At 36.8% G+C, this 23787-nt stretch overlaps 1 protein-coding gene across 1 annotated transcript in view; it reads right to left on the bottom strand.

Annotated features, from left to right (window-relative positions):
• Nucleotides 1–15066: 15066 nt before the first annotated feature.
• The window catches only part of LOC126252425 (uncharacterized), a 127959-nt gene continuing 119238 nt past the window's right edge, over nucleotides 15067–23787 (bottom strand). Inside the window, exon 5 of the mRNA XM_049953316.1 lies at nucleotides 15067–15179. Within this exon, the coding sequence (XP_049809273.1) occupies nucleotides 15067–15179 (113 nt within the window). The remainder of the gene's footprint in view (nucleotides 15180–23787) is intronic.

Here is a 23787-nt window from a genome sequence, read left to right on the forward strand (position 1 = left end):
TGAGAAACTGAGAGAGCTTGAAGACACGTGGGCTAAAATTGCAGAGTTCCATTGTAATAACCAACAAACAATGAATACTGGATCAGCATAATTCAATTACAAATGCCTTTTTATCTTATTGATATCTCAGCAGTGATAACACCCATCAAGGACTGTATGAATGTATATATATATAACAAAGTCTACAATGAATATATACCAGAATGGGACTATGAAACTATTGGACAACTCAGTACATCAGGAATTAGAAGGCCCAAAGACAATCATTTTTCTTTTCATGCAGACAGGAAGAAAAATATCAAATGTCTTGGCTACTCATTCTTAGGTTGGATGTAAATCTATCTGGGATAGTACTACTCTTTGCTATCTAGTCTAAAATGTTTGTGGATGTAATGCAATGCTACTGTTCAGATCAAGAAATATAAAAAATTATAGTCAATCTAAGCAGGTGCATGTACAACTATACTCATGAAATAAAAGGCTACTCTGAGGCCCATAAAGAACCAAAAGCTATGTAATTCCATGGCCGAGGTCTGTGGCTCAAGTCTCATTCCACTTTCTGTGTATATAGCCAATCTATCTTTACATATTTTTTACCGACAATAATTGGATACTAATTTGTATCCATCTAGGTGCCACTCCTATAATTTGTCAGAATATTTAGACTCGAGGATGTAAATTTCAACTAACCCTAATGATCATATTAAATATAAGGGGCACTCAAATGAAAACAAGACACATGGAAAAAAGTAAGAATACTGTTTACTATTTCAGAAGCAATCATCATTACTTTTAATACATTTATTTCACTGTGAGATAAAATAGTTATTGGCTTCATGGAAAATTGTTTGCAGTTAATTACTGTATCAGGATTCATTTGAAGCAAATCGACAGCCACAAATGTCTTCCTTCAGGGCCCCAACATGGCAACATGTTCCTGAGGCTGTTTTGACTATACTGCAGAGGTTTCACAGGAAAGTCCTTACATATCCTCCATACAGTCCAAATCTCTCCCCACATGACTTCCATATTTTTGGAGACCTGAAGGATGATATTCATGGATTTCAATTTACTTTGGAGGAAGAGGTGCATGCCATGGTACAGTCATCGCTCTGTAGACAACCACATACATTTTTCCATTAAGGCACTGCCCATCTTGTCTCATGGTGGAATACATGTATTAACAGTTATGACAAATACTTTTGAAATAACTAACAGTTTACTTCCTATGTTTCATCTGTCTCATTTTCATTTGACTGTCCCTTATAGGTTTTGACTTTGCATGCGATAGTGTTCTGTATAAGTTCAAATAAATGCTTAGGATGACATAGTAGCTAAAAAATGCTAGTAAGCAATGCATATGGAGAAGCAGGGATTCTTTTCAAAGTATCTGCTTTTCCATAATACATATGTACATATAAAATGTATTCTAGAAGTGAATCCTGTAATCATTAGAGTAAGTAAGTTACCATTAATCGTAATTTGTTGTTCATATACTTTACAGAAGTTGCCTGCAGTTGTAGCTTCTGCCTGTCAATGTATAAGTGAATAAAGCCCTACATCTACACTGTGAAGCACTTGGCAGAGGGTACTTCCCATTGTACTACACATTATGTGAATAATGCCTGTTTAAATGAGAGTGAACATAATCAGTCTACTCATGCATTTTTTACTCTCATGGGATGACCTATAGAAAACTGTAGTACAGTCCTATATTCTTCAGACTTTGTAAGTACTGGTAAATGATTCTTCTAAATTTTATTCAGTGAACTGAGGCTGAAATATATATTAAAAAAATAATTTACAATTTGACCACTGTATTCCTGTAAGACAGTGTGTTTAGTTTACATTTTCAAGTTTGTTCTCATTGCATAGTTGATGTCTATTTTCAAGCATCTGTCACTTCAGGTTTTCAGCATTTTTACATGATGCTTTCCTAAGGGTCAAACAAATCTGTAACCATTCATGTCGTTGTTTGTATGAATTGTATCCTCAAGATACAAGAATTGTACATCAAGATAGAATGTACAACTGTTTTATAACAAGTTAACCAATTTCCTTTGTAAACTAACTGTTTTTTTCTAGTATCATGCCAATTAATCAAAGTCTGTCACCTGGTTGACCTATGAGGTGGAATCCAAAATTTTTCAGGACTGGTGCTGCCATCTGGAAAGTAGTAGTAGTAGATATTTGCACCACTAGGTGGCAAGAGCTACACATCTGATGAGTCAGTGTGTGGAGTGGCATTCAGCTGGAAGGACGTATGGGGTGTCCACAGTGATTTCCGTAATACTCTGTGTTTGGTGTGTGGCGATTTTACGATGGATTAGTGAACAGAACAGCACATGTGTATCAAATTCTGTGCAAATCTCGGGAAAAGTGCTACAGAGACCCTTGCAATAATTCAACAAGTGTTTGGGGAAAAGAGCATGAGCTGTACGCGTGTGTGCCAGTGGAAGAGCCTGGACTCTCCAAGACCCAAAAAAGCGAGAGAGGTGAAGAGCAAAGTGAAGAGCATGATCATCATTTTCTTTGATACCAAGGGAATTGTGCACAAAAAATTCATCCCACCCATCAAAACATTGAATTCTGTGTAATACTGTGATGTTTTGTGACAGCTCCATGAAAACGTGCAGCGACAATGGCCCGAAGTTTGGTGTCAAGGGAACTGGCTGCTGCATCACAACAATGCACCCTGTCACAAGTCCTTGCTCACGATGACCTTTTTGGCAAAAAACAACATGGTGATTGTACCCCACCCACTGTACTCTCCAGATTTGGCACCTTGTGACTTCACGCTATTCCCAAAACTGAAACTCAAGTTGAAAGGCCATCAGTTTGACATTCTAGAGAGGATTCAAGAAGCATTTCTGGTGGTGATAAACACCCTCAAAGAACAGGGCTTCCAGAAACTGTTTTACCAGTGGCAGAAGCACTGGGACTGGTATGTACGTGCAGATGGGGATTACTTCAAGGGCGATGGTGACCATTAGTCCAAAGGTAAGGTTTTCAACAAATGGCAGCACCAGTCCTGAAAATTTTCGTATGAATGAGCTCATGTGATCATTCCATTGCATACACTCACAGACTTCTACACCCAGATAGATGTATGAGTTCACTGACTCCTGTAGTGAATTGAAAGGTTCACTTTCAGAACATAATAAATGACAGATAAGTTGCAGGTCAATGAAGACCTATGTAAATAGAAAATGCACATTAATGAAGATCTAAGTAAACAGAAAATTTCTGCATGCCATTTCTTAATTATTCCCATAACATACCCCATAGCACAGTTTAGCCAAATCCCTAATGTGTGTCACTGGACAGTGTTGTAACGTACACTGAGAAGTAAGGTACATAAGTAAATATTTAAATCCTGTCATATTTCACTAAAGGTATATGCAGGATGAAGAAAAAATGCTGCACTTAGAAGTCAGTGCACTATTTATTATACATATTCAAGGTAAAAGTTCATCTAGTAAAATCAGATCAAGTGTACTTTGAAAACAAATGTGTGAAAATGAGGATCTGGCAACACTGTCATATCGTGCAGTTAACAGAGTGTTCAGAGGAATGTGTATCAACCCACTCTATTGTATCAGTCCAAACATAAAACCTACCAACCAACACGGACTCTTTGAGTATTTGCTGCATTAAATAATTATAAAAAACGTTGTTATTAAGCTGTTTTTAAACGTTTATAGTTGTTATAAATATAATCTAAGTGTTGTTAAATTAGTAGGAGTGTTAGTGAAGTATAAAATAAGATTAAACGGGGTAAGAAGCGTATTTTTCTTCTCGCGCCTGTAGCACGAATCCTAGGCCTAATTTCACGCGTGTGAATCGTAAGTAAGCAGTGAATTAAAATTATAGGTAAACGTTTCCTGAGGGTATAAATATAATATAAGTGTTGTTACATTAGTGGAAGTGTTAGTGAAGTGTTAAAGAAGATTAAATGGGATAAGAAGTTTATTTTCCTTCTCGCGCCTATAGCACACATTTTAGGCTTAATTTCAAGCGTGCGTATCGTAAGTAAACAGTGACTTAAACTTATATGTAATCACCAGTTTTTTTATTCAGTAATCTTTCAATTCATTTATATTTGATTGAATAGTTTCTAGGGTCCTTTGTTTATGTTTTAGTCAGTACTTAAATCAGTTTATACGATTTCTGTTTTTATCATGAGTGAGAAGTGTGTGACATGCCATAGGATCGTTAGTTCCCGGGTGTGGTGTGATGGGAGCTGTAGTTTCTTTCATTGGGGTGAATGTAGTGGCATGGGAAATGGGGACATAAATGAGGCTCACCAGTGGTATTGTAGGATCTGCAGTAGAGACAGGAAAATACTGGAACAGGAAGGGAAAATTGCAGCTCTTCAAGCTGATTTAGACAAGGCAAGGGAGGAACTGGACAGCTTAAAGAGGAATAAAGGTGAACAGAGGTGGGAAGTGGCAACAGGTAATAGGGGTAACAGGCAAAGGAGAGCATCAGACAGCTTTGTCATAAATCTTGAAAATAGATTTGACCTGTTGCCTCAGTCAGAATCGGATGAGCCTCATGTAGCTGAAGCTGTAGAAAGGGCACAACAAGCTTTCAAGGACTTGAAAAAGGTAGGGAAATTTGTAAAGAAAAAGAAAGTTCTGTTGTTAGGTAGCTCCCATGGTAGAGGTGTTGGCCAACTACTGCAGGAAAATCTAGGTCCAGAGTACCAGGTCACAAACTTTTTCAAGCCTAGTGCAGATCTGGGTCAGGTAACAGAGGATGTAGGTTCTTTATGCAAAGACTTCACAAAGGAGGATGCCGTGGTTATAGTGGGTGGTCCGGGAAATAGCATTGACAGAGACTCTGAATATTCCATAGAGAGTGACCTGGTGAAGATAGCATCAGAAACGAAGCATACGAGTGTGGGATTTGTGTCTGTGTTGAGACGCCACGATCGGCCTCATTTGAACTCTTCCGTCAACTTGGAGTTGGAGTGGCTGCTTAGGATGGATATAGGGTCCCATATTGGTTTGATTCCTGTGGATGCTATCAATAGGTGGGATTACACCTCAATAGGAAAGGCAAGGGAAAAATGTCTGGGTTGATTGCAGAAAACGTAAGGGGGAGGGGGGGGGGGGGGCGGCACTGTCACAAGTGGTAAAATACCAGTGGTCACAGGTGTCAGAGGAATGCCTTTTTTAGGATAGGGAAGGGGGACAGAAAACGAGTTTTAAGAGAGATTGGCAGACACACTCAGTTTGAGAAAACAGATGAACAGGAGTCAGATTTTAGCATACAGATTCCATTTAAACAATGTTTAACAGAAAGTAATCAGAAACTGCCAGTTCATCTTCGCCGAAGCAGCTATAATCCCATTAGTATGCAGTATCAGTTATCTTTATTACACCAGAACATTCCGGGACAGAAATAAAATTGATGAACTACTCATTTGTATTGATGAAATGAATTCATCTAACCAAATTGACATAATCTGCCTCTCTGAACATCAAGTGACCACTGGCATAGATATGTTAGACATTTCAGGATTTCAGCTAGCTTCCTACTTCTGCAGAGTAGATATGGATGGAGGCGAAGTTGCCACATTTATTAAGAACTGCCATAAATTCAAGAACATTGACATTAATAAATTCTGTTTAGACCAGCATCTAGAAGCATGTGCAACAGTAGTATAGTTCCATAACAGATCCTATATAATAGTAACTATTTACCGCGCACCTACAGGAAATTATAATCTATTCCTAAATCATCTAGAAGCTCTTTTGGGTTATTTAACAGGAAGAAACAAAGAAATTTTGATTGCTGGTGACTTTAATACAGATTTTCTAATGCAATCTTCCAGTAAACATTTACTGCAGTTAGTAATGTTGTCTTTCAATCTAACTCACACTGTAAACTTTCCAACTAGGATCACTAAATCCTCAAGGACAGCCATTGATAACATTTTTATAGACAAATCAAAGGAACAAAATCATATCATAAAACCTGTAATAAATGGACTATCAGATCATGACATGCAGCTCCTTGTTTTAGATGTAAATTCTGAGCAAATTATCAAGACTGCTAAGTCTGAGTACAGGAGAGTAGTCCATCAACCAAAAATTGAGTGTTTTAGAAAACTGCTCAAAGATATGAACTGGAAAGATGTTTATAGTGCCCATGACATGAATGAAAAATATAATACATTCATGAACAATGTCAGTACCATGTTTGAAAACTGTTTTCCTCTAAAAGTTACTCAAATTAAACAGAAGTCTATAATAAAAACATGGATTACACAAGGAATAAAGATTTCCTGTAAGACAAAAAGGAAAATATATCTGTCGACCAAGAATAGCTCCAACACTGATGATTTAGCTAAATACAAGGAATACTGTAAAATATTAAAAAAAGTAATTCAGACATCTAAACAAATGCACTACGAGAAGAAGATAGCAATGTCAGGGAACAAAATAAAAACAATATGGGATATAGTGAAAGAGGAGACTGGTAGAACCAGAAAGGAACAGGAGCAAATAGCATTAAGGGTAGATGACACATTAGTAACCGATGGGCATAGTGTGGCAAATCTATTTAACAAGTACTTTATAACCGTTGCTGATAGAATGGGATTGTCAGGATCAGTAAATAATGCCCTTGAATATCTGAAACTAGCCTTTACAAATAGCTTCAGCTACATGAATATGTCACTCATTTCACCAAAAGAAATAACTTCCATAATAAAATCTTTAAAAACAAAGCATTCTAGTGGTTATGATGCAATATCAACAAAGTTAATTAAGACATGTTCTTGTGAATTTAGTACAATTCTAAGTTACTTGTGTAACCAGTCAATTATAACTGGGACATTTCCTGACTGGCTAAAATATGCAGATGTTAAGCCTCTATTCAAGAAAGGGGATAAAGAGATACCATCAAACTACAGACTGATTTCACTTTTGCCAGCATTCTCAAAAATTTTAGAAAAAGTAATGTACAGGCAGCTTTTCAACCATCTGACCACAAATAACATATTATCAAGAACACAGTTTGGATTTCTGAAGGGTTCTGATATCAAGAAGGCTATTTACACCTACAGTGAAAATGTACTTAATTCATTAAATAACAAATTACAAGCAGCAGGTATTTTCTGTGATTTGTCAAAGGCATTTGATTGTGTGAACCACAACATCCTTTTAAATAAATTAGAATTCTATGGTGTCATGGGCAGTGCTGCAAAATGGTTCAAGTCATACCTAGCTAACAGGAAACAAAGGGTGTCAGTACAAGGGACTAGTGAATTAAGTCATCAGTCATCATCAGAATGGTAAGAAATTACATGTGGTGTCCCACAAGGATCCATCTTAGGGACATTGCTTTTTCTTGTGTACATTAATGATCTCTCATCAGTTACACTGCCAAAAGCAGAGTTCGTTTTGTTTGCAGATGACACAAGTATTGCAATAAATAGTATGTCGAGTGTAACTCTAGAAAGATCTGCTAATATATATTCATGGATATTAATAAATGGTTTAAAGCCAACTCATTGACATTAAACTTTGAAAAGACTCACTACATGCAATTCAGAACCTGTAAGAGGTTTCCACCCAGCATATGCGTAAAGTATGAAGAAGAGCAGATAGAAGAGGTTGACAGTCTTAAATTCCTGGGATTACAACTTGATAATAAATTCAGTTGGTAGGAGCACACCACAGAACTGCAGAAATGCCTTAACAAATCTGTAGTTGCAATTCGAGTGTTAGCAGACATAAAAATGAAAAAGCTTGCATACTTTGCCTACTTTCATTCCATAATGTCATATGGTATAATATTTTGGGATAACTCTTCAAGTCAAACAAAAGTTTTCAGAGTCCACAAGCGTGTAATATGTATTATTTGTGGAGTAAATTCATGGACGTCATGTAGAAACCTTTTCAAAGAACTGGGTATACTAACCACTGCCTCACAGTATATTTACTCCTTAATGAAATTTGTCCTAAATAATATATCTCTTTTTCCAACAAACAGCTCAGTTCATACATACAATACCAGGAACAAAAATGATCTGCACAAAGACTTAAAAGCACTTACTTTAGTTCAAAAAGGGGTCCACTACTCAGGAACACTCATCTTCAATAATTTGCCAGCAAACATAAAAAATTTAGTTACAAATAAAGATCAGTTTAAAAGGAGGCTGAAAGACTTGCTAGTGGCCAACTCCTTCTACTCCATTGAATTTTTTAATAGAAACAAATGATGTATTGTATATATTCATACTATTAGTATTGTTATTTCAGCTAAAAAAAAAAGTTGACATGTTCCACATCCACGAGGATCTCCTCAGCATGGATCTATGGAACGAAAAACTAATCTAATCTAATCTACCATGGAGCTATGGTTCAAATCCTCGTCAGGTTCCTTTTTTATTTTTTAGACGTCTCTTCGCCAGCCAGTTCTCATTGTTTGTAAACAGGACATCAGTTTGTCATATGACAATGGCCTACCATATGACAGAGTGATCCATTAAACTACATGCATGTGACTACTAACTGCACAGTGCACAACCATAACTGGTCCTGTCAAGTTCACGTACAGTGGCTTCCTAATGGAGAACACAGATGATGAATATGTCAATATACTTTCGGTGTTAATTGCATCTGATAACCAAGCTGCTACTGCTCGTGCATATGCTGCATGGTACCCTTAAAGTCACCATCCCAATAAGAATGTTTTTTGTTGCCTGGAGCAACATCTTCATAAAACCAGCAATTTATTATGCATTAATTCAATATCACTAGCAAGCAGACTGCATTCAATAAGTACAGTTTAGTGGATAGATTTCACATCAAGTGGAAGATAAAAATCTTTTTATAAGTAATGTGATACAGGCTGACAATGCAGCTTCACTCATGAAGACATTTTCAACATCCACAACAACCATTATTGGTCAGAGCACAACCCACATGTCACCCATGAACATGACTTTCAGGCATGCTTTGACATAAACCTGTGGGCTGGAATTGTGCGAGGAGTGCTTTTGGCCCTCACCTTTTGTTGGACAAGTTGAATGTACCCCTGTTTGTATGTTCCTCTGCTATAATTTGCCAGACACATTAGAAAATATTCTGGGTGCTGATAACCTTGCCGCCAGCCAGAGTGGTCGAGCGGTTCTAGGCACTACAATCTGGAACCGTGCGACCGCTGCGGTCGCAGGTTCAAATCCTGCCTCGGACATGGTTGTGTGTGATGTCCTTAGGTTAGTTAGGTTTAAGTAGTTCTAGGTTCTAGGGGACTGATGACCTCAGAAGTTAAGTCCCATAGTGCTCAGAGGCATTTGATAACTTTGCCATTGAGCATCCATAAGCTCCAAAAACACACTGAAAATGTTTCACTTTCCCTGTTTGGTGTCAACTATGGCTTCAGCATGATGGTGCACTGCCACTCTTTGGAATTAATGGTCATAATGAAGTGTTTCCAAGGCAATAGATTGCTCATGTTGGTCCAGGCTCCATTTCCCTGGACCTTAATCCACTAGATTTTTATTTGCAAGGCACTTAAAGGAACAAGTTTGTCACACTCCACTCACGGATGTAAGTAACGTAATAGCTCATGTGCATGCTGCTACAACAATATTGGATGCAGATGTGTTATGTGTGGTCCTGTGAAGTATGATCCAGTGAGTGGTGAAGTGTTTGTAAACACAAGATGGTCACGTGGAACATCTTCTCTGAAGTGAGGGTTGCTAGTAGGTATACATACCACCTCTGTGAAAATAAATCTAGACAACAAACATGCAGAATGGTATTATTGTGTGTAGCATGACGTGCAGTCTAGCATGCCTAATGTGACTTAGTGTTGATTAGACCATCAGTGAGAGAACACTGCGTGTTCCTGCTGCTAATAAGGCAAGTACACCATTTGTATATTACATATTTTTACGAGCTTCAAACAGGAGCAACTTATTTTCAGTTACCTGTGTAGTTACTAGTACATTTTTGTAATTTCTTGCATGTTTGACTGCTTACTAGGAACAACCTTTTATTTTAAAAACAGTATAGCGTACACTACCACCACTGCTATCGACCCTCATATCGTACAGGCTTTTGTTTGTTTTGCTTAGAACAGCTGAGTGTCACTTATACCATCAGTGACAGCCACTTGAGTTCTTGCTGCTAATAAGATGAGTACACCATTCGTTTATTACATATTTTTATGAGTTTCAAACAGGAGAGACTTCAGTAATGGATAGGCACTGTGATTGCTATGTACAGATGTGAACTGAGTTGGTGACCCTTAGCTCACAGCTCCAGGCAGTGTTGGCTTTCATCACACAACTTGAGGCTGCTGCCATGGACATCACTGTGGGGGTTCAGATGCAGGGATGCAAGGGACATTGAGCATGACCCACGTGTCCCCCTATCAGTCCACTGCTGTGACCGCCCCAGTTACTGCCTGCACTGAAGTTGACCCCTCACCCATGGTTGAGTGGGAGATCATTCCAACGTCTGGCAGGTAGCAAAAGACCTTCTGAGGGCCTGGTAGTAGGGCCTCCCTGGCTCATTTGACGAACTGTTTTCAGGGGTTATCTGTGGCTGACGAAGTCTCTGAGCTAGATGCAGTCATCCCCCTGTTTCAGAGGAAGCTTCTCGGACCGCAAGATCTGGGCATTCAAAGAGGGTGGATTTGCTGGTAGTTGGGAGCTCCATCATTAGGTGCTTAAAGTGTCCCCTTAGGAACATGGCTGCCAAGGAGGGGAAGGAAGTCAGTGTGCACTCCGTGTGCATACCAGAGTGGGAGTCATTCTGGATGTGGAAAGGAAGCTTCTGGATGCCTTGAAGAGTACGGGGTGCAACCAGCTGCAGGTGGTGGCCCATGTTGGTACCAATTACATGTAACTCTTTGGATTTCAGGAGATTCTCCCTGGTTTTGAGCAGCAGGCGGAAATGGTAAAGACTACCAGTCTTGCTTGCGAGGTTAAGGGAGAGCTCACCATCTGCAGCATCGTCGACAGAACCGACTGTGGTCCTTTGGTGCAGAGTCAAGTGGAGGGTCTGAATCAGAGGCTCAGGCAGTTCTGTGACTGTGTAGGCTGCAGATTCCTTGACTTGCACCATCGGGTGTTAATAGGTCAGAGGTGCATTACACACAGGAAGCAACTACAATGGTAGCGGGGGCTGTGTGGAAGGGACTGGGCAGTTTTTTAGGTTAGAGGGTCTCTGGAAACCACAGAAAGGGCATCTGTCTAAAAGGGGCAGGTAAAACACGGTAAGGTAGTTGTAGAAACAATCGGCATTGTAGCTGTAAATTGTTGTAGCTGTGTTGGAAAAGAACCAGAGCTCCAAGCCTGAATAGAAAGCACTGAAGCTCAAATAGTTATAGGTACAGAAAGCTGGCTAAAGCCAGAAATAAGTTCATCCATATTTGTTTCAAATGACCTAAGAGTGTTCAGAAAGGATAAATTAAATACAGTTGGTGGTGGAGTATTTATTGCTGTCAGAAGTAGTTTACCTTGTAGTGAAACTGAATTAGATAGTTCCTGTGAAGTAGTATGGGTAGAGGTTATACTTGACAATCAGACTGAACAGTTAATTGGATCGTTTTACCAACCCCCTGACTCAGAAGATATAGTTGCTGAACATTTCAAAGAAAACCTGAGTCTCATTTCAAACAGGTATCCCACTCAGGCAATTATAGTCAGTGGTGACTTCAATCTGCCCTTGATATGCTGGAAAAATTATACATTTAAAGGCAGTGGCAGGCATAAAACGTCATCTGAAATTGTACTGAATGCTTTCTCAGAAAATGATTTTGAACAATTAGTTCATGAGCCCACTTGAAGTGTAAATGGCTGCGAAAGCATACTTGACAAATAGGTAGTATCATGACGAATATACGGATTAGCTACCACAAGGCAGTTGCTGCTAGGCTGAATACCATAACAGCCACAACCATCAAAAAGAAACATAAAGTACATCTATTTAAAAAAGTTGATAAAAATGCTCTTAACACCTTTTTAAGAGACAGTGTCCACTCCTTCCAATCTGCTCACATAAGCATAGAAAAGATGTGGAATGGTTTCAATGGCAACTGAGAGATACATAACACATAAATTAATACCCAAAATTGGCAAAGTTTTGCAGAAGTTCAAAATATAGCATGTACTTCAATGCAAAATGCTTTTAATAATTTCCACAATGAAACTCTGGGTCACCAGTGGCAAGATGCAATGAATACCTTCACTGCATGAAAACAACGATGAAGTCACTGACAACAGTGCCACTAAAGCAGAGTTATTAAGAACGGTTTTCCGAAACTCCTTCACCAAAGAAGATGAAGTAAATATTCCTGAATTCCAGTCAAGAACAACTGCAAATATGAGAAACATAGAAGTAGATATCCTCTGTGTAGCAAAGCAGCTTAAATCACTTAATAAAGGCAAGGCCTCCAGTCAAGATTGTATACCAGTCAGGTTCCTTTCAGAGTATTCCAATGCCATAACTCCGTATTTAGCAATTATATACAACCACTCACTCACAGAAAGTTCTGTACCTAAAGAGTGGAAAATTGCTCAAATCACACAAATACCCATAAGTGGAAATAGGAGTAATCCATTGAATTACAGGCCCATATCACTAACATTGATTTGTAGTGGGTTTTGGAACATACACTGTATTTGAACATTATGAATTACCTCAAAGAAAATGATTTATTGACAAATAGTCAGCACAGATTCAGGAAACACAACTAGCTCTTTATACTCATGAAGTAATGAGTGCTGTTGACAGGAGATGTCAAATTGATTCCAATTTTTAGATTTCCAGAAGGCTTTCGACACCATTCCTCCCAAGTGTCTTCTAACCAAACTGCGTGTCTATAGAATATCACCTCAGTTGTGTGACTGGATTTTTTGTGTCCTGTCAGAAAGGTCACAATTCATAGTAATAGATGGAAAGTCATTGAGTAAAACTGAAGTAATATCCGGCTTTCCTGAAGGAAGTGTTATAGGCCCTCTATTATTCCTGATCTATATTAATGACATAGGAGACAAACTGAGTAGCCCTCTTAGATTATTTGCAGATGATGCTGTCATTTACCATCTTGTGAAGTCATTAGATGGCTAAAATGAATTGCAGAATGATTTAGATAAGATATCTGTGTGGTGCAGAAAGTGGCAATTGACCCTGAATAAATAAAAGAGTGAAGTTATTCACATGAGTACTAAAAGAAATCCTCTAAATTTCAATAATGTGATAAGTCACACAAATCTGAAGGCTGTAAATTCAACTAAATACTTAGGGATTACAATTACAAGTAACCTAAATTGGAACGATCACATAGATAAATAGAGCAAAGACTGTTATTTATTGGCAGAATACTGAGAAGGTGCAATACATCTGCTAATGGAGTATTGCTGTGCGGTGTGGGATCTGCATCAGGTGGGACGGACGGATGACATTGAAAAAGTTAAAAGCAGGGCGGCTCATTTTGTATTATTGCGAAATAGGGAAGATAGTTCCACAGACATGATACATGAATTGGTGCAGCAGTCACTAAAACAAAGGCATTTTTGTTGCAATGGGAACTTCTCATAAAATTTCAATCACCATTTTTCTCCTCCAATTGCGAAAACATTCTGTTAGCACCTACCTACATAGAGAGAAACGATCATCATGATAAAATAAGAGAAATCAGAGCTCGTGCAGAAAAATTTAAGTGCTCGTTTTTCCCACATGCTGTTCATGAGGTTTTGCTACCTACACTTTTTTCTTGAATAGGGATGAGGAATCACTTGCACACAGTCAAGTGCAGTATTAGTTCTTCACCTGTATTTATGTACTCATACAGTAACTTTTTCTAGTATGTTGATGTTGTTGCAATCTACAGTTTAAAAACTCATTTGATGCAGCTCTCCATGCTAATACATCCTGCTCAAGTCTCTTCATGTCTGAAGATATTCTGATATCTGCTCTGTAGTAAAAGCTATTGAGAAACAAGTCATTCATTCAATATATTGTAGCATACTGAAAAAAATATGTTATGGTAATGTTAGAGTTTTGTTAGACTTACCTGGGATAGTGAAAAAGTTACAAATGAAAGAAAATTCAGTCAAGAATTGTACATATTATGAAAACTATTAGCAGCAGTGTTAGAGGAAATTTGCAGAGACTTAAAGTGGATAAACAGATTTAGAATATGTGTTAATGGAGCACATTTGGAACATCTTTGTTTCATTGATGACACTGTACTGTTTTCCTGTAATGCAGGCAGATATCAGATCAGCAGCAAGCAAAAAAAGATCATAGAGTAAGTCTGAAAATAGGCCTGAAAAGCATTTATAAAAAGACAAAAAAAATGTAATCAAACATTTGAAATGAAATAATGGAAATCTGTAATGGACACAACAGCCATTTGTATGTGTGAGTTACGAATGTGTGTGAGTTTTGTTGCCTGTGTCTGATGAAGGACTTAGTCCTGATAGCTACATAATACCTAGCAATATTTTTTCATTGTGCCTGTCTGCCATTCAACACCTCCTCTGTGTGGTGAATAGCAGTATTCTTTAAAGTAACAATCAGTAATTTTTACCATCTAAATACGGAAAACTAACTGGTTTGAAAAGGGAAGCTCACAATCAGTAAGAACTACCAGCTTTTATCTTTCAGTAATGATAAATGGACTTTTAATCCAAAAAACATTAAAAAAACTCAAATTACTCAACAATCAATGGAGAGATTCTCGTTCAGAAATACTAGAAAGGATCAGAACACAAGTAAATAAGTCAGGGAACAGACTGATGTAGAAGTCACATTTATGAGAATTGTGAAAATGGAATGGAAGTGACTGGACATGTAGACCAGAGAATGGATGATTTGTTGATCTAGGAAGTTCTTTGCTGTATCCTGAGAGGTAAGAAAAGGTCTAAATGATGGCCTTATCGAAGATGCATAGCTAAATTCAAAAACATACAGGGGCAATAAGGATGTGTGTAGCTGAAGACTAATGTATGGAAAAGTCTAAAGAAGGCTTTTACGTGTCTTTGAATTTCAGTCAGCTGACAACTATGATAACAGTGATGATGATAAAGAATCATAAATGTAGTAAAAACTCTATCCTGTCTGTTTCTTGATTTACCTCATTTGTAGCACTGCACAGGAAACTGGAACTTAAGGAATCTGCAGTGCTTGCTGCTGACAGAGAACCTGCAACAGGTAAATGATATGCAACTCAGTGAAATCAGTATTATTGATAATACAATAGTATAACTGGATAGAGTTCTTTATTATTACTGTTTCTTTTTTATTAATTAATTAATTTTTCAAAACTAAAGGAAGTAACAAGCTCAACAGAAAAGGACAGTGCAAAATATTGTTAGATCTGCAACACTTGGGATGAGTGCAACTTATGTCAGACAGAGTGAAGTCCATCCAACACAGAGAATATGATGTAGATTCATTCATTCATTTATTCAGCGATCACATGCCATAGGTCCTATTATGAAGGAAAATCTTCTGGGTTGATGCTTGAATCAAGATATTCATTAACAAAATAGAGACAGATGGTAAAAGCCATATCTGTACACTGTATAAAAAATGAACTACCAATAATATGATACATGACTTGTAGGCTGTATTTTAAACTGCAAAATTAACAGAAAATGAGACAATGTGAAAATAGCTATATAACTATATTAAATAGTTGCTGTTTATCTCTACTGCTAGTTTAATATTTTGCTATTATTTATTTAAAAAAGGTAGACATGTTAGGTAGGGTTTATTGTCCCATTAACAATGAGACTGCTAGAATGGAAAGGCAGTTCATTGCATTCATAATGATACTGTCATTTTCATTTTGAACATAGCGATTTGTTTGGCAGATGACAGAAATCTCCAATGCTTGGAACAAAATAATCATATAATTTATAGAAATAGTGGCAAAAAATGTTAATTTTCTTGTTACTTTGTAGGAATTATGAATTTCTTGCTTATGTCTGAGGAAGCAAAATGATGGTCTTTGCACTAGATTAGCGAACACCACTTTGATCCTTGGGCAACAAAGCAATGTATATATGAAAATGGTTTTTGTGTTGTACTGTGGATTACAGTTGAACTGAAATTATAAAATTTGAAACAAACAAAATACTCTGTTCACAGCAGAAATAGACATTAATGGTAATACATCAAAAGGAACACCACCTGTTAAATTTCTTTGGGATGCATATATTCCATTGTTTTGATTTTAAAGTCTGTCCAGCAATTGATAGCATATTTGCAATGATGATAACTGCCTTGTCGAGACTCCTGAATGTCTCATGAGGCCCTTCACAGGCAGTACACCCCAAATCTGGTCCTCAAACAGATCGACCATGCTATATCCTCACACATCTAAAATCCTTCCACCACCCTCAAGGATTGGTTGCAGAGGAAAGCCCCCTTTGCCACCCAGTATCACTCCAGAATGGAACAACTAAACCATATCCTTCACCAGTACTTCACTTACCTATCATTAAGCCCAGAAATAAGGGAAATCCTAGCAAAGATCCTTTCCACTCCTCCTAAAGTGATATACAGTCACTCACTCATACACAACTTCATGTTTCATCACCAAGCCACTCTACTTTCAAACCCCTGTCACAGGGACCATATCCCTGGGGCGACCCAGGTGCAAGGCCTGGCCAATTCAGCACTTTTTGCTCTAGTCTGGTTGCTCGTTTACCCTATCCCACTAGTGCCAGGGCCACCAGTGAAAGCAGGCGTGTAATGTACTAAATGTTTCAATCAATGTGTGTGTGTGTGTGTGTGTGTGTGTGTGTGTGTGTGTGTGTGTGTGTGTGTGTGTGTTTGTACTTTGACAAAGGATTTATTATGAATATGGAATTATCTTCTATTGCAATGCAGGTAAAGTAAGTAAGGTATTTATTAGCCAATGAGAGCAGTAAAAATATTGGATACTTTGAACAAACTCACCTTGCAACGGTCTCTTGAAACACCTTGAAATCCTTCCAATCATTCCTAAGTAAATTTACACTGAGCTGACAAAAGGCCTGAGATACCTCTTGAGATTGTGTGGGGCCTCCTTTTGCCAAATGTAGTGTAGCAACTCAGTGTGGAATGGACTCAACAAGTTGTTGGAACCCCCTGCACCAATATTGGGCCATGCTGCCTCTATAGCTGTCCATGACTGTGAAAGTGTTCAAAATGCAGGATTTTATGCACAAATTGTCATTGGGATTGATTTCAGGCAATCTGGGTGGCCAAATCATTCCCTCCAACTGTCCAGAATGTTCTTCAAACAGATCGTGAACAAGTGTGGCCCGATGTCATGAGACACTCTCGTACATAAAAATTCCACATTTTTGGGAACATGAAGTCCATGAATGGCTGCAAATGGTCACCAAGTTGCTCAACATAACCATTTCCAGTCAATTTTCCATGTAAACACAGCCCACACCATAATGGAGCCATTACCATCTTTGTTGCTTGGTTGGCTGATTTGGGGGAGGAGATCACACAGTGATATCATCAGTCCCATTGGCTTGGGGAAGGATGGGGAAGGAAGTTGGCCATGTCCTTTCAAAAGAGCCATTGTGATATTTGCTTGAAGTAATTCAGGGAAATAACAGAAAATCTAAAGGAGGATGGCTAGACGAGTGTTTGAACCATTGTCCTCCCAAATGCAAGTCCAGTGTGCTAACCACTGTGCCACCTCACTTGGTACTACCAGTTTGCACAGGGACTTGTTGTCAACTTGTGTTCATGTCTTCATGGGGTCTGCACCACACTCGAACCTTACCATCACCTCTTACTAACTGAAATCAGGGCTTGTCTGACCAGGCCACAGTTTTCCAATCATCTAGGGTCTAACTGATACGGTCTTGAGCCCAGGAGAGGTATTGCAGATGATGTCATGCTGTTAGCAAATCACTCAGCTCGGTCATCTCCTGCCATAGCCTATTAACACTATTCTGACAGAGCCACTCATTGTACATCCCACATTGATTTCTGTGGTTATTTCATGTAGTGTTGCTTGTATGTTAGCACTGACAACTCTATACAAATGCTGCTGCTCTCAGTTGTTAAGTGAATGTCATCAGTGACTGCAAAGTCTGTGGTGAGGGGCAATGCCTGAAAGTTTGTATTCTTGGCACACTCTTGATGCTGTGGATCTTGGAATATTGAATTCACTAATGATTTCCAAAATGAAATATCCCATATGTCTAGTTTCAACTACCATTCCACATTCAAACCCATTAATTCCCATGGTGCACCCATAATCATGTCAGAAACCTTTGCACATGAATCACCGGAGTACGAATGATAGCTCCACCAATGCACTGCCCTTTTATAACTTGTGTATGTGATGCTACCATTTGCTCATGTGCATATCACTGTCACATCGCTTTTGTCACCCTAGTGTTCTTATAAATTGTTAGTTTTCTTATTAATAACTAATTCAGTTTCTGTTTCACACAACCATTGTTTGAAACAAAATATAATTTTCATGCACAATATCTTCTCTGTCCAGCATTCAAATGAAGATTTTTTTATTGTGTTGGGTAGGTCTTCAGAAAATACCTTTCACAAACAGGGAATTAGAAACTCCTACATATTGAAAAAATTAAATTAAGGATTTTCATATTAGCCTGCCTTTATACAAATTATCTGATTATCTAAATTTAAGAATTGAAGACTCATGTCACCTGTCTGACAATAATGCTCATTATAAACGTTTCTTTACGATTAGAAATGCAATTAAATCTCATTCTTTGTTAAATATCATTGTGGTCAGGTAAACTTTAATTTGTTACTTTAATACAATCAGCACCTAATATAAATGAGAAAACACACCTTTCTCTTTCCTTACTGTTCAGTAAGGCCTGTAAAATGAAACAGGCTCTTACATTATACATTTGTCATTGTTATTGTCAGTTTTGGTGTATTTTCAATTTTTGAAACTTTGTAATTCATAAAAGCAAGAAGTAAGAAGTTTCAATTTAGTTTTAATTTTGAAACTTTATAATTCTTGCATTATGAAGATTCAAATTAAAAATACACTAAAACTGACAGTAAAAATAACAAACATCTAATCTAAGAGACTTAAAAATTCTCACAGTTCCATCTCTTTACATATATTGTTGCCTATTAAACATAAAAGAAAACTTAAACCACTACACTATAAGGAAATCAGTTCATCAACACAATACTCGACAAACAAATATGATTGATATACCCACAACCAGGCTTAAGAAAACCCAATCTAGCTATGAATACATAGGCATAAAATTATTCAACACTTTACCCGTACAGGCTCAATTGGTTTCAATGGATATTTTCAAAACTAAAACCAAAGTGTGGATGAAGAAAAATACTTTCTACAGTGTAGAAGAATTTCAGAATAGTTGTAAAGATGATCTAATTTATTGATAAACTTAGGCTTACTGTTATGTATAGTTATGGATGTAGAGGCAGCTAGCTATAAGCTAATAGGGTACAACACTGTCTTTTTTTCCATGTAATATTTTTGTTATATGAAACATAATGTACAAATAGCTATAATACTTAAAATGCTATATTTTTACTATGTAATATTTTGGTATGTAAAACATAATGTACAAATAGCTGTAACTCTTCTGACGACATCGATTGCATGTTAATGCTGAAAGATGGATAAAATAAATAAATAAATAAATAAATTTTACAGATCAGTAAGGAAAGAGGAAGGGGTGTGTGTGTATGTCTGTGTGTGCGTAAATCATTTATGACATTCTACTACAGTCTGTCATTGACATCCGTATCCAGTTAAATAAAAATTAAATAAATAAAGATGAATAAAAGTGTCTTATTTTCCTGCAAACATACTTTCTGCTAATTATTCAGTTTTAAATTTAGTACTGGAAAGCAGAGGCAGTAGTTAGTAGTGTAATGAATTTTTATCAAGAGATTGTATTAATTCAGTTTTTATCACATACTTCTCTCCTTTTAACAATAACTTGATTCATTTGACACATCTGATGGTTTTTCTTCATGACTGAATCTACAGAATATGATCCACAAATCCATAAATTAGTTTCTGTCCACTCCTTCTCTCAGTTACTTTAACTTTTTCAATATCCTTAAAGGTTACCATTTGCAGTGGGCATCTACTGAACATTACTTATTCATTCAATAAATACTGAAATATCAGTGATGTTATTTGAAATGCAATAAAATTGATTATGTTTTCTACACTGACCTTCAATGTATCAGGGGATAGACAAAATTCCATTAATGAAGCAGTCGATTCTAGGACTCTAGTATACTTTAAAATACAAATCTTATATAAGAAAAGATAGATTCCTACTTACTGTAAAGATGGCATGTTAAGTTGCAGATAGGCAGATCTAAAAGATACTTTTGCTTAAGCTTGTGAGTAAGTGTCTTTCAGTTGAGCCTGTCTGCAACTTAACATGTCATCTTTAGAGAAAGTAGCAATCTATCTTTTTCTAAAGTGTTGATATTTGTACATGGAGTTTTCATTGTTTGACAAATTTATATATGTATGATGTGATACAGTTGGTCACATAACAGCAATAATTTCATTCTGCACTGAGCATGTTGTCATCAATAGAAGCATTTCTTGTGGGATATTGTCAGGCAAAACATGTGGGTAATAAATGGCAATTAAAAACTTAAACTTGGATTAATTATTTGTTTAACAGTATACCATTATGTTATGCAGTCTACTACATTCATTATGAGCAATAAAGAAATGTGCAAAATTTTAAAAATTTTATTTAAGACAATTAGAATTAAGATTTAAGCTGTTGTCCCAGATTTAGATAGCTATTACATGTTTGGGAAAATGTAATTAACTTCAGTGAAAACATGTTCCTTCAATGAAATTAACAAAAAATATAATGTCAACAGCTGTGAAAATTTACAACATTTCTACATAAACAAACATTAATGGATGTGATTTTCACATTTCTCAATCAAAACATTTTGTTTTCTACATGTGAAAGAATAGTAAGTTTTGTTTAAATATACTTCATTTCAAGCACTAGTGAAAGACAGAAAGTGGCAAATTTTAGAACTTTTTAAGAGAAATTTAAAATAAATTAAATAATAAATAATGCCCTTTTGAAGCATTAAAACAATGGATTCTAAAAAATGTGTTCTTTTGATACAACTGATGCTTCAACTATAATATTATTGCCATTTTGTAAATTGTGAATTTCTAGAACTTTCTGGCAGACACAGTGAGGATGGCATGTTCTAGACAGAGTCAACGACTCCCACATTCGCTACATACAATGTGATTTTCTGTATAATATCTTCTGAAGTAGACGAAAACTGTCAAAACTGTGGTCAAGGTTTAATAAACCTGCATCTTGCAACTAATTTGCTGCTATTTCTAATCCATTGTAGCTCTTGCACCCCTCAGTTGCTAAAGCACAGCTACATTCAAAATCTTACTACTTGTTTACATGTAAAAATGTAGACATCAACCAAAATAAAATATTATGATTCATGTAGCTAATGTGGGAAGGATGGTTACAATTTTTTCCTTTGAGAATATGTTTGCAACAAAGCACATTAAAAATCTGGAATTACATTTTCTGTTTGATGACTGTAAAATACATGGTGTTTAAAGTTCTTGCAGCTAACATCTACGGATACAACACATTATGGGGAACAACCTTTTTTAGAAACAAAATGTTCGTCAACATTTCCCAGCATTGCTAGGAATCCTTCTGTATTGGGTATGTCCCTGAGAGTTGGCAGGGCATAGACACTATGCATATGTCTCATGTGTCACCTATAATCCAGTTATTTGCTTCGTATGAAAGGGGCAGGCCCAGCAAAATTAAAGTTCCTGACTACTTCTAAATATCTTTCTCCATCTAGAGACATTAATTATTACAGTTTTCTTATTTAAAATCACTGTATCAATTTATGGAGTAGGTAGTATGCAGCACACCTTGAAGCAGAACCTGCTAGTTTGCTGAAATCTCACTATCCCAGGGCTGGCAAATATTAAAGGATGCCTAATGACAGCAGGAAGCATCAGTGAACATTTTCTCCATAACAAAAATTGTTCCCCATGATATTATCTATCATCCCTAGATGTTTGAGACAAAGACTCTGAAACCCCCTATTAGATACCTATAGATCGTGGATGTACTAACGCCACCAAGGTTTGTAATAAGGATAAGAATGCACTCCTTTTACTGCTAACTCATTCCATATTACTGAAAGTTCTCCCTCTTTGGGATCTATGGGACACAATGGGCAATGAATGAATTAATGAATGATTGGGATGTGTTAATGGGTGGCTGCAAAGACAGAAAATGTCAGTACTTTTGTTTATTTATTAATCCACAAAATTGTTTGTGGTACTATTTTCCAGAGAAATTAGACACAGTATATTGTTATAACACACACACTATTTTAATGCTAATCCTGTATTTAAATAAACTCCAATGAACATATCAACATTTCACTATTGCCAAAAGATTTGCAATGAGATATTCTGCAATTGTGTTGAAATTTAAACATATCTTTTATTTCACTGTCTCAGCTGTACATTTATTTTTATTGTACATGTGCAGCTGAGATGGTAACATAAATGATAGATTTAAATATTAATATTTGTCATAGAGTTTGTTCTACAAAGACTTAAAATTTTTCTCCTGGAATAATTATAGAGCCTATTTAGTATGATACAATTGCTAATCATTAAATTAAAAAAAATGAAAAACATATTAATATTTCCAATACATGGATAATAAATAAGATCACATTACAAATAGTTGCAGTAGGTACAATGGATACAGATAAAAACAAATCAGGAGTTCTTTAAAAATAGGGAATCTTTTGTCTGGTATACAAATGAGAAAGATTAAGCATTTTCAAAGCAAAACACTGAGCTTAAGGGACCTTAGGTTCTACAACTTACATTTGAAACATGTTGGTGAATGGCTTGGATAGTGTGCTGTTCTAGGGTGGTCACAAGGCATAAGGGGAAATGTTTTTTATACTTTATTTTGGGGGATCTCCCTTGAAGTTGGCAATTGCACAGAATATGGGAATGCAAAATTACAACTTATCTTGTTGACATTTACTTGTACTTCACTGATGCTTAGAAAAACTGTGATATTTATCAAAAAATAATTTTTTCCCATTTTAAAATGGGAACATTCAATCTAGAAACCTGATACTTATGTCATTTCACAAGAAATTTTATTGCATACAATTTTATTGTCATCACTTTTTGGCTGAATCTTTTAGTTTTTTTTCCTTTCGAACACATATTTTGCATTCTCAGGTCAAATGCATCTCCTCAGAATTGTAACAATACTATTTTTTTACCTTTTGACAGTTTTCCCTTTTATATTTTTTGCATTAAAAGCTAAGTCATTAAGACATACGTCATACACTGAAGAGCCTAAGAAACTGGTACATCAGACTAATATCCTGTAGGGCCCCCATGAGCTGACAGAAGTGCCAAAATGTAACGTGGCATGGACTCGACTAATGTCTGAAGTAATGCTGGAGGGAATTGACACTACAAATCCTGCAGGGTTGTCCATAAGTCCGTAAGAGTATGAGGGGGTGGAGATCTTTTCTGAACAGCACATTGCAAGACATCCCAGATATGCTCAATAATGTTCATGTGTGGGTAGTTTGGTGGCCATCAGAAGTGTTTAACTCAGAAGTGTGTTCCTGGAGCCACTCTGTAGCAAATCTGGATGAGTGGAGTGTTGCATTGTCCTGCTGGAATTGTCCAAATCTGTTGGAATGCATAATGGACATTAATGGATGCAGGTGA

The sequence above is a fragment of the Schistocerca nitens genome, chromosome 4 (assembly GCF_023898315.1).
Source record: "Schistocerca nitens isolate TAMUIC-IGC-003100 chromosome 4, iqSchNite1.1, whole genome shotgun sequence".
Taxonomy (NCBI): domain Eukaryota; kingdom Metazoa; phylum Arthropoda; class Insecta; order Orthoptera; family Acrididae; genus Schistocerca; species Schistocerca nitens.